We start from the raw sequence: 12869 nt of genomic DNA, 5'->3' as shown, positions 1-12869 counted from the left end.
GGTCAAGCATCTCATTTTTTTTAAAATAAATAAATAATGAAGTACTACTATATATAAGGAAGAGCTTAATTAATGAGGGGAAATTTTTTATCATTAATTAATTTAACTTTTTTTATTATTTTTTTACAAAATTACCTTACTTCAATTGTTTCTCAAGTAACATATATTCACTTCTACCAATGTGGCTTTGTCTCAAATTTTGCCTCATGTTGAAATATAATGAGGAAGAAATATAGAGAGAGAAAAATTTTCCAATCATGGTTAGTATCATTGCAAATGGAAAACCTTTAATTAAACTCAATTGTTTTATTTAATGGGACCTTGCTTTTGGAAGAATCCATTATAGATATCAAAATATATGCTTAAAGACACCTTTACGAAGCACTTGTTTTAACCTTTCACTTTATATCTTTGTCTTGAAGACATCTACCATTATTTTAAAAAAAAAAACCATAAACAGGTAAAGAATTAATAATATATCACAGTGCATGGTATGCATAATATATATTCAAATTTTCTCTTTTTTATTCAAACTTCATATTTTCCTAAGATGAAAACAAAAAAATTAATTAGGAACTAAATAAGAGTTAGGAGTTGTCTAACCCTAAAGGTTATAATTTAATCATTTTAAACCACTGAAGAAAAGGGTATAAATCAGAAGAATTTGTAGACTCTTGGGATTGAATATGAGAATATATGAAGCTTCTATTCTATTATATTCTATTGGATAAAGTGTCAAACTCTTCTCGCACCATGCAGTATATTTAATCACTCACCTCGATCCCATCATTCTCTTCAACCTTCACCTTCACTTTTATATACAATTCATGCCCTGATGCAGTATGAACTGCACGACCTAAGTCACATATATAATAATTATAATTACTAGTCTTTTTGGAGATGCCACTTGATTATATATATCAAACAATTTGACTGTTCTAATCTGGCATGCAGCTCCCCTCGACACTAGTGTTATATATTTTGTTTATAAGAAGGGGTGTTGAAGCCCTGAGAGGGAACCCTAATCCAAGAAGCGCGTGTAGGTCGCCCTATTACTTGTTAATCTGTGTCTGAAGAAGCAAGTTATAAGGTGAAGAGCACTCTAGCTAGGTTTAGGGTTTTGATATAGTTCAGTTGATCATATTGCATGACGGTGGCGATGGATGAGAGAAGAAGTAGTGCTGCTGTGGATGAGGTGGAGACGAAGGGGTCGTCGTCGGACGAGGTGATTCTGCCGGGGTTTAGGTTCCACCCGACCGACGAGGAGCTCGTGAGCTTCTACTTGAAGAGGAAGGTGCAGCAGAAGCCTCTCTCCATCGAGCTCATCAGGCAGCTCGACATCTACAAGTATGATCCATGGGATCTTCCAAGTAAGAAGTTTTTCTCTCTTTTTTTTTCAAAAGAATTAAGTTAACATATTAATTTTTGTCTTTAATTAATTAATTAAATCCTGCAGAGCTTGCAACAACCGGAGAGAAAGAATGGTACTTCTACTGCCCGAGAGATAGAAAGTACAGGAACAGCACAAGGCCAAACAGAGTGACTGGGGCTGGATTTTGGAAGGCCACAGGCACAGATAGACCCATCTACTCCTCTGACCAAAACAAGTGCATCGGCCTCAAGAAGTCCCTCGTCTTCTACAGAGGTCGGGCCGCCAAAGGCGTCAAGACTGACTGGATGATGCATGAGTTCAGACTCCCAGCTACTTCCTCTCTAGTCTCTCTTCATCACCATCACTCGCCCACCTCCCTCTTCAAGGTCTCTTGTACCTCTCTCGATCATAAGAACCATATCCTCCCAAATGTAAGCAATTTAATTTAATAACTAATTAATTAATTATATTGTTTTTAATAGGAGTAGGTGAAAACGACAATTAATTAAGCTTAATTTAAATTTGCAGGATTCATGGGCCATCTGTAGGATCTTCAAGAAGACCAACTCGGTGGCGCAGAGAGCTGTCTCCCACTCCAACTGGGTCTCCTCTGAAGCAATGACGACGACTCCGCCGGAATTCCACCGCCTCCTACCCCTTCCAAACTCCACCCACGGCCATCACCACGCTGTCGTCCCCTTCGTCTCCGACCACATCATGACCCAGCCTCCAACACCCTCACACTTGATCAGTTGCACCAACGTCCACAATGCCATGATCAATCCTCATCACCTCCCTCCGTTAGATAACGCGCCCAGCTTCAAGCCATGCCCCAGCAGTACAAGCTTCTCCTTCTTCTCTCCGCTCATCGACAACATGCAGGTCAACGTGCAGCCTCCGGTTGCTGCTGCCGCTGCTAAATGCACGGCCATGGATGTGACCTCGATGCTGCTCGACTTGGGCAACAGCGTAGACTTTGGGCTGCAGAACAACAATAGTGATCAGTATCATCTGCAGCCATTGGAGGCTTCCAGTAGCGGGCTCAGCTTCGCCTTGCCTCCAATGTTTAACAGCGAGGAGTGGAAGCCATTAAGCTTGCCTTGCAGTAACAATAACAACAGAAGCAGTAATAGCTCTTCAGCTTATATTTAGTTAACCTCGTGAGTCTTTGCAGCTAATTAAGTATGTTGTCTTGGAGAGATCATGAGGGTGGTTTAGGTGTATTATTGTGCTGTATATTTTTGAAGAAGAGTAGCTTTAGTGGTGATTGTTCACCTCAAGGCTGGCTAACTAATCTTGTGTGTTAATTGCTATTCGATGCAGCTTTTATGGCCTCAACAAGCCTTGGGTTGAAACTTAGGCCCAACACAAAGATCATTGTTCCTTTTTTTATTTTTTTTTAATAATTAGACGTTAATTTTTATTTTATTTTTAATTTGATCCGAATTATCATGACTGAATAAGTCAAAATTGACTAATTTAGTGTATCCCTAATTTGCTCCATCCACGTGGAAATTGCCCATTTCATGGTCGGTCCGAAAAACATATTAATTGGGCCACCACCGCTGCTCCAACAATTAAAGCGTTATATGATTGAGGAAAATTTTCAGCTTGCCTTCTAAACATTACACATTCTTTAAAATGCCCTTGAGGATTTAAATTGTACGTACTTCCAAATACCAAACTTAATAGAGGGTAAGATTCAAAAAATTTGGAAAATATTTTAATAATTTTAAAACTATAGTGGATAATTTAAAAGAATTATTCTACCGTTTCAGTCGAAATGAACGTTGGCCCCCAATCATACTGCACAGGTTGCTGATGTGACACGTGGGATACGTCTCGCTCTTACGTGGACACCGGGATCGTAGATTGCTGTCCGATCTCTCTCCATCACGGCCGTCCACGATCGCACTTGTCTTGATTGCCGACGTACACGTAGAATTGCCAAAGAGAACTGCGTTGGTTGGAGGACACGTGGCTAGGTTGCCGAGTTCCTAAACCTACCGGTTCGACGACGCCGTCCAGGTGTGCATATTGGCGTGCCGTAAACGTAGCAGCGATCGCGCGCTTCTGCCTTCTTCGTTCCTTTTTTAAGTCGCTTGCCATTTGTTTCGGCGTCGCTCAAAACCCTAGGAATAGAGAAGGAACGCAAATTACGACGGCGGCGATCTCCATGGCTGGGGGAGCCATGGTCGAAGAGGAGGAGCAAGTGAAAGAAGCGGCACCGGCCGACAGGGAGGTGAAGAGCCCTTCGATGCCGTTGGTCCATAGCCAGGTGCGGCGGATACGGGAGGAGGATCTCCGGATCGGAGCCGTTGCCGGCGAGAGGTTGAGTGAGAGGGTCATGCGGTTCCACATCGCCCTCCACCACTCGTCCGTCTCCGCAGATGCGGCCTTGTGTTTTCGTGCCGCGGCACTTCCGGCCTCTCCGCTTCGCAACAGCATGACGGCCCTCGGATCGGCTTGATTTGGTTCGATTTCTTGCTATTCTGTTACGATTTTTGTTCATCGTTGCGCTCCTACTTTAGATTAGTCTTCGGCTCTTATTTTCCCCTTTGTAAATTGTTCGTATGCCATTGGTTTTACCAACTACAATATTATTATCGACTCGCGCTTTCTCGTCTCAAATCCATGGAAATCTGAGTTGATCGCAGCTTTCCTACTTTAGATTCGCCTATTTTCTCCTTTATCAATTGTTCAGGGAGTTTTCTTGGGGGAATTTTTTTTTTTTGCCATCGATTTTTTGTTCCCTTCTATTCTTTACAGGAGTTCACCAGTCATTCAAAATTACTGCTGTTTTGTACTCGGATTAATAAATTTAGTTGTGTTTTTCTAGATTTCTATCCTCTAAGTTAGCATCTCCTTTAAATTTGCAGGTCACTTTTGTCCGGCGCCAGGAAATTGGACAAATTTTGGAAATAATAGTGTTTCTTCTTCTCTTTTTTCCCCCTCCCTTGTCATCAATCATGTTCTTGTACAATGCCTCCGTAGGATTTTGACATCATATTAATGATAATCCCCTATGGATTTGAAATCATATCGTCTACTTTCTCAGTGCATATGGCGTGCCGGTGCTAATTCTCTACTTTTATATTCGTTTGCTATGTGCTTGTGATGTGCACTTGATCTGCAAGTTACAAAAGTCGCAACCGTCAACTCAACTGATTCTGCAACCACCGAATGAAAAGCGTTCCAGTGGCTTTACAGTGGGGCCACTCCGTGGGGCCCACGTCCTCCTCTTGTACTCATGCGACGCTGACGTTTCGTCCTCATGAACAAATCTCTATCGTTGATTTTCTCCCTTATCTTTAGTGTTTAGACAAGGAAACAGTCTCTTTCTCAAACCTGCTGCTGATTCGAATAAACTGGCAACCCAAACACATGCAAGGTTCCTCTCCTTCCTTACTCGAATGCTATTATCGTTTTCTGCTTCATTACGATCATAAATGCGTGTCTTCTATAATAAGTTTTGAATTTAACAGGAGTCGGCATTTACCCTGGTCGCCGAACTTGCTGGTCAAAAGACGAGATAAGGCAGAATGCTTAAGGCCAAGTGATACAGATTGTGGAGTGTGGACTGTGGCATTTAACAACACTGTCAAGGACAGAAAACACGTTCGTGGTTAGAGCTCCAGGTCAGATAAGCAATATAATATCACAACATATTCAAGTAGAACCTTGTAGTTACATGCATTACTAATTTTTTTTACGCAGATGTCGGTTGGTTGTCTCCGGAGATAACAACTCGAGCCAGACCATGTGAAAGAAAATAACAAGAAAATGAAATTACTGCTGCTTGCTACTTCCTAGCTCAAATTCTCATAACTGAGGTACGTGCGTACACTATCTATATTCATCTACGTAGCCATAGATGTAGACTTGCATATAATATTTATATATATGTATATGTAACTGACTGAGGTATCGTGAATCAGGAACGGAGCAGGCTCCGGATGATCTCAGCCTCGGCGCTGTTGGTGTCGACGGTCTCCATGAGCGCGGAGAGTCGGTCGCTGAGGTCGTCCACCTCCCTGTTCAGGCTCCGGATGTAGTTGCAGGTCTCCTTGAGTAACTTGGCTGCCGACGCCTGCGCAAGAGCACAACTCAAGGTTAGTCGTCAACGCGGTGTTTTTTTTTTTCGGTTTATTAGATCTTTAGTCTGTAAATTGACGTTTAGGTGTTCGTTCTTTTGCTTACCCGGCCGGCGCCTCGTCGGCGGGTCTCCGGGAGGAGAGATTGAAGCTTGGAGATGAGCTCATTAATCTCCTCCTCTGAGACTACTCTGTTTCTCCTGCTCGACATCTTTAGTCTACTCTAGTAGTACAACGAGTAAGCGACACCGAGAGAAGGAAGAAGGGAAAGTGGTGGTGTGGGTGGCGAGATGGAGAGAGACCAAAGGGTGGGATAGAGGGAGGACTTTATAGGGGATGGAACGGAATGAGCTGAGCAAGGCGAAGTGGAGACGAGCAAGGGAAGATGGAAAGTGTAGGCCCCGATGTCCCCTCCCTCTCCCTCACCTGGCACCACCTCCCAACCCAGCTTCTTAGCCAGAGCACCCCCACAAGCAGCTTATGTGGTAAGTGGATAGAGATTTGTCCAACTTCAGAGTTGACTGGGACGTAAATTTTTACATCCCGTATAATTTATCCCTTCATCCATATATCTTCTGAGTTTTCTTGATTTACTACATTTAATCCCAGGACCGACTGAAGAGCTGTCCCCACACAACTCCCTTCTCGTCACGTGTCGCCCCACAGTAGCCCATCCTTGTCTCTTTCTACTTCTCTGGAGTCCAAGTTTAACACTGACACTCGTTTTAAAAATCGCCTAACACTCGTCCCAAAAGATGCCTTGTCCTTTGTCTTATGATTCTGAGACTTGCTAATGTCCATCTAACACCGACTCTTAAGGTCCTTAAACTTAGAATAACTCGGACAGGATTTAGCGTCATTAGGATGATAAATGAGTTGAGTCGAGTTGAACTTTAAGGTATTTAAATTTGTTTGATAAGATAATCGAGTTAAGATTAAAATGAATCAAGTTTTTGAAATGATTGTTCAAATTTAGCTTAGTTTATTTTTTACGAGATTGAGTTTGTTTGAAGTTTACTTAAGCTTAATTCGTTTAGATGTTATCGAATACTCAATTCAAGCTTGGCTTGAGCTTAGTTCGAGCTTGATTCGTTTTGATGTTATCAAACTCTCAATTTAAACTTGTTTGATTGTTTAAAAATTTTTAATTGTTTGATTGGTTATTAAATTTGATAATTTAAATTAATTAATTTATTTTATTTTATTATTTATTTAACATATTGAAAAAAAATTTATTAATGAATATGGTTCGTGGACATTGTTCACAAATGTTAATGAGCTAAACACATATGTGTTTAAGTTTATTTGTTTAGTTTAACGAGCTGTTCAAGCTTATTTGTTTAATTAATCTTGTATATATTGAATGAACATAAAGAAATTCTTACCAAATCGAATATCAAATTTGTTCATGAATGCTTGATTTATTTACATTTCTCGACGTTATTTACCAAATGTATGCAAATCTTGCTAATTTCCGTGCTACGGTGATGGCGACTCGGTCGACGGTTCGTGGGCCATTGGCCCATTAAGGATATCATGTGATCCGGTTCCCTAAAAAACAGGGCTGTTCTTTCATCTCTTGTCTTATCCATCCGATACAAGCTTAGGTAAAATATCATTTGCAGCATTTTTTTTTTTAAGTTCAGGTAAAATCTCAAAAGTCACCTTTACCCGTTCAAAGTTCCCCTATTTTGTGCTCAAAATTACTTGATAGCCAGAACACTAACCTAAAAGCAGACCTCAACCTGACACTATCAGGAATCTCAAATTTTTGCAATTCGGATCACATAATCTAACACTCTCAAGAGTTCATATGTACATGCTTGTAGAACTTGATAAGTTGAAGGCCACCAAGTAAATTTTTTTTTGCTCAAAATTATATGATGATTTACACAAAGGTAAGATAAGTATTTCTGGCCTCCTTTCCCTTTTATGAATTTAAAGAGGCTGGTGCCTGAAATGGTAATAGTCAAAAATAGTTGCGTGCAATGGGAAGTTTACCTTCAAATTTAGAATTGAAATTATATTTAATCGTTATATATATATATATATATATATAACGCTGCTACACAAGTCACTACTAGCTCCTCTCGCCGAACACATCACCCAACAGATCCACATGATGAGCTTTAAGTAGCCTATGACATATGAAGTCTCTGGACAGCAGACGCACTGAGAGTGTCGTCTGAGCTTGGTCATGCGTTTAGTGTGTGGGGTCGATTTGTGTCGTCTAATTTATTATTGGGTATGCACAATGACATATTCTGAAATTCCACTTGTTTGTTATTTTTCTCATTTTTTGTCATAAAAAGACATTCAGTATCTCGCTACGTTGAGATGAATTAATTGATGGACGTGATGGAACTGAATGGGGGAGGACAGGGTTGCATGGGACGCGTCCCGAACACGTGAGCATGTCTGACGGGGGAGCCGCCTACCCGTGGGGAGTACTTTTCGCATTCGGTTCCATGCCCCCGCGGGAGTGACGAAGGGGTAAATTTCTGTGCTCGAGGAGCGTGGGTGAGGAAGCAGAAAAGGTGGGGTTTAATTGTGTGAATGATGCGTCATGTAACTGCCATGGTCGGTGGTTTCGATTGGGTAAGTCACTTATTGGGTAAATAGGGTAGGTAGTATTAGTCGGATAGTTTTAACGAGATCGATCTTATGATCATCTGATTAATTTTTTTTAGAGAGGCAAGCACAGTCGAAGGTGATTTATTATTTATAAAAAGTGAAACTTTAAACTAAAAATTTGGAATGATTAATCTTGTCATCTGACCTTTTTTTTTTAATTTTTTGAAAAAATACCCTTGCCGCGCATCTTCAAACAATAATATAGGCAGAAAACTCAGGTGCTTATCGTATCTGAGGACTTTCTGTGAAATGTGAAGAGTATTTTGTGTGCATTATGTGCATTTATTTATTTTTATACATACATTTGTTCTTTATAGCAAGTGTATTCTTCTGTTTTTTTTGTGTGTGTGTGTATAATGTGTATTGTTTTCATGGAGTTTCATATGATTCCACAAGTAGTTTGTCCACGATAGGCAGATGTTCTTGAACATAGGCTTCCCAAATGTTTTGTCCTTGATATGTATTATACGTTTTTTTTCACGTCAAACTTTAGTACTCTTTAAATTAACAAACTTTAATCAAAGTTTCTTATAAATTTTATTAATCATTTTCATGCTGAAATTTGCAGCGATCAATATCTGAAAAAGCTATTAAATCCCTTTTTCATATATGCAATGAGAATGCAGTGGATTCAACAAGTACAATGGTATGCAGTGTTTCAGTTTCCTTTTCAGATCACTGAGATACATGTATTAACCGGTTGATGCTTGTTTCCTCAGCCAATTAAAGTTGATGTCAGAAACCCGAACAGAAGAGGAAAATCAAGCATCACTTGAAGGCCTTTACCAATGACCATCATCTTCAAATCCTGTTTCATCTGAAAAGCTCTTGAAAAAAAAGAGACGGGGAAAAAAAAGGTAGAAAACCTTTGGGGAGGAAGAGGAAAGAGAAAAGACTCAGATCTAGCTAACACTTTAATAGTGGACTGATAAGTAAGAAAGGAGCAGAAAGTGTCAAATAACTTTTGACCACACCATTAGACCTGGAAAATAGAGTTCGCGACTTGCACACACAATTTAAAATCACTGTATTGCAAAATCTTTCTCAACGGACCACTGCAAGATCTGATGGTCCACTTGCTGTCCAGAACTGATAGTGCTATACTGCTTCATCAAACTTGGGAGAAATTGTTGCTGTGTTGCTTAGATAACTGAGCCCTAACCTTCACGTCATCTTTTATAATGTTCAACTGAGTTCGATGCCTGAGAATTGTCGAATATGAAACTTGAAGGTCTCCTGTATTGCTTATAGTTTGGTCTAGCTAGGTGAAATAATGATGGTTTGTGTCCAATTGGTTTGATCGATTAACTTGGTTGTCTAATTCCAGCCATTTTGATCCAAAAAGTAGTATATATTATACTCAAGTGCTCCTTTAATTGTGTCAGTATTGAGAATGACAAGGTTGTGAATTGACAAACGAAGAAGAGGAAAACTAATAAAGAAGGGAACCCCCTAGATCGATTAGTGATATGGTAAATAAGGTGGGCCTCGGGTTGGGGTTGAAGTCAAGAAGGCCGATTAACGTAGCAGTCAAAGTCAAGAAGAAGTCAACATTCGGAGTTAGCAGAGTCATTTGGTCGATTGAGTAGTCTAGCTGATCCGATCGCTGGGTCGATTGGACGCCGAGTCCCTTAGGATCTACGAAATCTCGAGCTGTATCAGTGACATTTAGATATGATTCAGATATCTCCGTCAAGTGCTCTGGCTGATTAGACCAGAGGTTCGATTGGACATGTTGGACACTTGACCCCACCAGATCAGACTCTTTACACAAGTGTGAAGGTCGAGGATTGACCGAGTCCTTAAGAGTAACACTCATCCTTTATTCGACTCGATCATGCCTACAAATAAGAGTCGATCGGACTACAAAGGTGAATCGATCTGCCGACCAATCTATCCATTAAGCATATAGGTGGCCCACATACTCAATGACTTAATATTCTTTCTTGACATTTTGTATAACAATTGTTAGAGAATCAATGAAAAATTTGCTGTGCAGTTTATGTGAGGTGCTTCTACACTACGAAACACAAAAATGATGGGTCCATTTTTAATAAGTTGTCAAAATGACAAAAGGACTTGTCCATTTTTGGCAATGCCTTGAGATTCATGTAGAGAGTAAAATTAACATTATAACGAGGGTCTCCATCTACATGCACACATACGTTACATTATGCGACGCAACCTAAGGCACCTAGATTCCATTATTCTCCACTACTGTTCATTGCATTTTCTTTCGGACACCTGTTTGACTTGAGCATCAGAGTGTCTGCGTTGGGGACCTTTCCCTGGCCCGGTTGCTGACCTTCTTTTCCTCTACTTTTTGTTTTTGACACGCAGGATCACACAACATCTTCTATTTCTAGCACGGAGTCTTTTCACATTCAATTTCAGAGCCACACGCCCAGTGTTTTATCTTTTACGATTTCAGACATGATCAAATTTGGTGTCATCTGTGAGAATTTTAGCCTGAATCTAAAATGCGGAGATAGAAGAGATTGAACGACTTATTACAGTTACTTTATCGCAAGAAGACTTAGAGTTGTTAATAGACGTTCGAGCGTAGAGATTGGTACAACAACAACAGGAAACAGTCGGGTGTCCATTGCTAAATGACCTGGCTACATCAATGACGAGCCCTTATACCAAGCGAGGGACTCGAGTGGAAGGGTCGACTGGGTTCCCCCCGGCTCCTCCTCCTATAGTGGAAACTATCTGCAATCTTATCAGGCTTGAGGGCATGCTTGTATGACATAAATATGTATCTTGTTGAGTATCTGTGCTCAATGAAAATGCAAGCAAACTCCACTCAAAAGGCCCATATATTCCAGACTCTCGTGCCGTTCGATCGAATTATAAGTGAATTTACCCTCATACCTAAGTTCTAGACTTGAGCGTCGTTCAACTGAATTATAATCGAGCTTGATCTTGCGCCTATGTCCCAGACTCTCGCGCCATTCGATCGAGTTATAAGCGAGCTCGCTCTTGCGCCTAAGTTCCAAACTCTCGCGTCATTCGGCTGAGTTATAAGTGAGCTTATTCTCGCACCTTAGTTCTAGACTCTCGTATCGTTCGATCGAATTATAAGTGAGTTTTCTCTCATGCCTAAGTCTCAGACTCTCGGATCATTCGGTCGAGTTATAAGCGAACTTGCTCTCACACCTAAGTCCCAAACTTTCACGTCATTTGGCCGAGTTATAAGCGAACTTGCTCTCACGCCTAAGTCTTGGATTCTCGAGCCTTAGTGCTGAGCTATGAGCGGGGTTTCCCCGAGTCCATGATTTTCCATCTATGTGTTTGAAGTTTTTCACACAGTCGAAGTGTTGCTGCCATGAATTGACAGTAATTCAAGTACTAACCAGAATTTAAGTAAGTGAAGTGACACTACTCTAAGGAAAAAAAAACATAACATAAGACTAAGGAAAAAAGCTTCAAAGGCAATCAGAGAATGAGAAAAATATATATAGGTAAAGCAACATAAGTCTTTAAGTTTTTACAATCATAAGGGGATGAAAACCCGTCAGGGGAGGTCGGGAAATGCATCATTTGGAATGCCCTCCAAGATCTTCTGATGTCGAATGAAATTCCTAGGAATCTTGACGGTTAAGTAGCCCCTTCCCTAAGCTGCTTTACATCTATCTATGTGCCGTAACTCAATATCTTGAAAGTCTGATTGACCAACATCACGTTGAAGTCCTTGGAGTGCTGATACTCTACTCTGAAGGCCTTGAGCTGATCAGACTCCTCGGCCTTATAGTTTTTTAGCTCGGTCTTGGAAGCTTCCAACTTGGCCTTTAAGGCCTCTAGCTCAGTGTTCTTTGAATCTAGGGCTTATTGTTTCTCTTCAAATTGGAGGTCCTTGACCGATAGTTCAGGCGTCTTGCCGGCTAGCTCGGAGGTGAAAGTGGCCTCTGATTCCTCTAGCTTCCTAGCGAGGACCTGAGCTTCAATATTTTTGAGATCCAAATCGGCTATAGCTCAGAGCTTCCAAGTGTTCTCCGATCGGAGGCGAGCCTCAGAAGAGTATAGTTGCTTTTTGAGCCACTCAATCTAGACCACTTGGTTGTGCCCCTTATCTCTCTCCTCTATAAGAGCCAGCTTGGCTCTTAACAGTAGTTCGCCCTTCAGTTGGGCTACGTCACCTTTGAGTCACTCAACAAAACTTTGAGAAGTATCGACTCCTCTTGTCAAGCCCTCTAGGGTTTGGTGCTCATGGCTCTGTTTTGCTATTTTTTGGCATCTAGACAAGCCAGCCACCCAGAACTAGAAAAGTAGGGAGGAATTAAAGAAAGGCACATGAGAAAAATGAATGTATAACGTTGAAGAAAGTTTATCCCGGTGACATCCTGAGAGAATTGATTGGCTAGCTCCTCTAGAGAGTACTCGGCCTAAGTCTAGGCTAGTAAGCCTTGTATATTGTATATTGATAATGTGATTGGGGCAAGTGGTTCTGAAGGGTCTTGTGAAGGCAGCCTTAGACTTGGGTTTAGGCTATCCGCTCGACCCTTGTGCAACGGACTTGGACTTTGACTGGGGAGTGGAGGGTTTTTGGACGTGAGCTGCGTAGGTTCGGTCGGAGGTGGTGGCAAAAAGGAGATGGGCCGCGTGGGAATAACTCCTGTTGGCAACTCAAGGATATATGGCGTCCGCTTGGACAAGACTGGAGATGGAAGGTTGACTCCGAGCGCTAGATGAATGGAGGAAGAGCTCTCTCCCCACTCGGACGATGGACATGGGCCGGTGGTATAGAGGAGACTTGTTCAGTGGGG

The 12869-nt window shown here is 41.3% G+C and overlaps 2 protein-coding genes and 1 long non-coding RNA gene across 3 annotated transcripts; 2 read left to right on the top strand and 1 right to left on the bottom strand.

The window, feature by feature from the left end:
* Window positions 1-85: 85 nt before the first annotated feature.
* On the top strand, window positions 86-2613 carry LOC122033355 (putative NAC domain-containing protein 94). The gene is made up of 3 exons (XM_042592362.1): window positions 86-1370; window positions 1457-1803; window positions 1901-2613. Exons 1-3 carry the CDS (start codon window positions 1148-1150, stop codon window positions 2522-2524), a joined length of 1194 nt encoding a protein of 397 aa, XP_042448296.1. The 5' UTR covers window positions 86-1147; the 3' UTR covers window positions 2525-2613.
* A 742-nt stretch (window positions 2614-3355) lies between these two features.
* On the top strand, window positions 3356-9399 carry LOC122033346. The gene is made up of 7 exons (XR_006126507.1): window positions 3356-3846; window positions 4252-4763; window positions 4858-5010; window positions 5090-5205; window positions 5311-5484; window positions 8669-8746; window positions 8820-9399. It is a non-coding gene; the product is annotated as an uncharacterized LOC122033346 (long non-coding RNA).
* LOC122033337 (transcription factor ILI5-like) lies at window positions 5017-5877 on the bottom strand. Its single transcript, XM_042592348.1, has 2 exons — window positions 5573-5877; window positions 5017-5462 (listed from the first exon to the last, which is right to left on the bottom strand). Exons 1-2 carry the CDS (start codon window positions 5675-5677, stop codon window positions 5307-5309), a joined length of 261 nt encoding a protein of 86 aa, XP_042448282.1. The 5' UTR covers window positions 5678-5877; the 3' UTR covers window positions 5017-5306.
* Window positions 9400-12869: the final 3470 nt, after the last annotated feature.

Source organism: Zingiber officinale, chromosome 1A (assembly GCF_018446385.1).
Source record: "Zingiber officinale cultivar Zhangliang chromosome 1A, Zo_v1.1, whole genome shotgun sequence".
In the NCBI taxonomy this organism is placed as follows: Eukaryota; Viridiplantae; Streptophyta; class Magnoliopsida; order Zingiberales; family Zingiberaceae; genus Zingiber; species Zingiber officinale.
The sequence above is the reverse complement of the archived record's forward strand: the minus strand, read 5'-3'. Positions and strand labels throughout refer to the sequence as shown.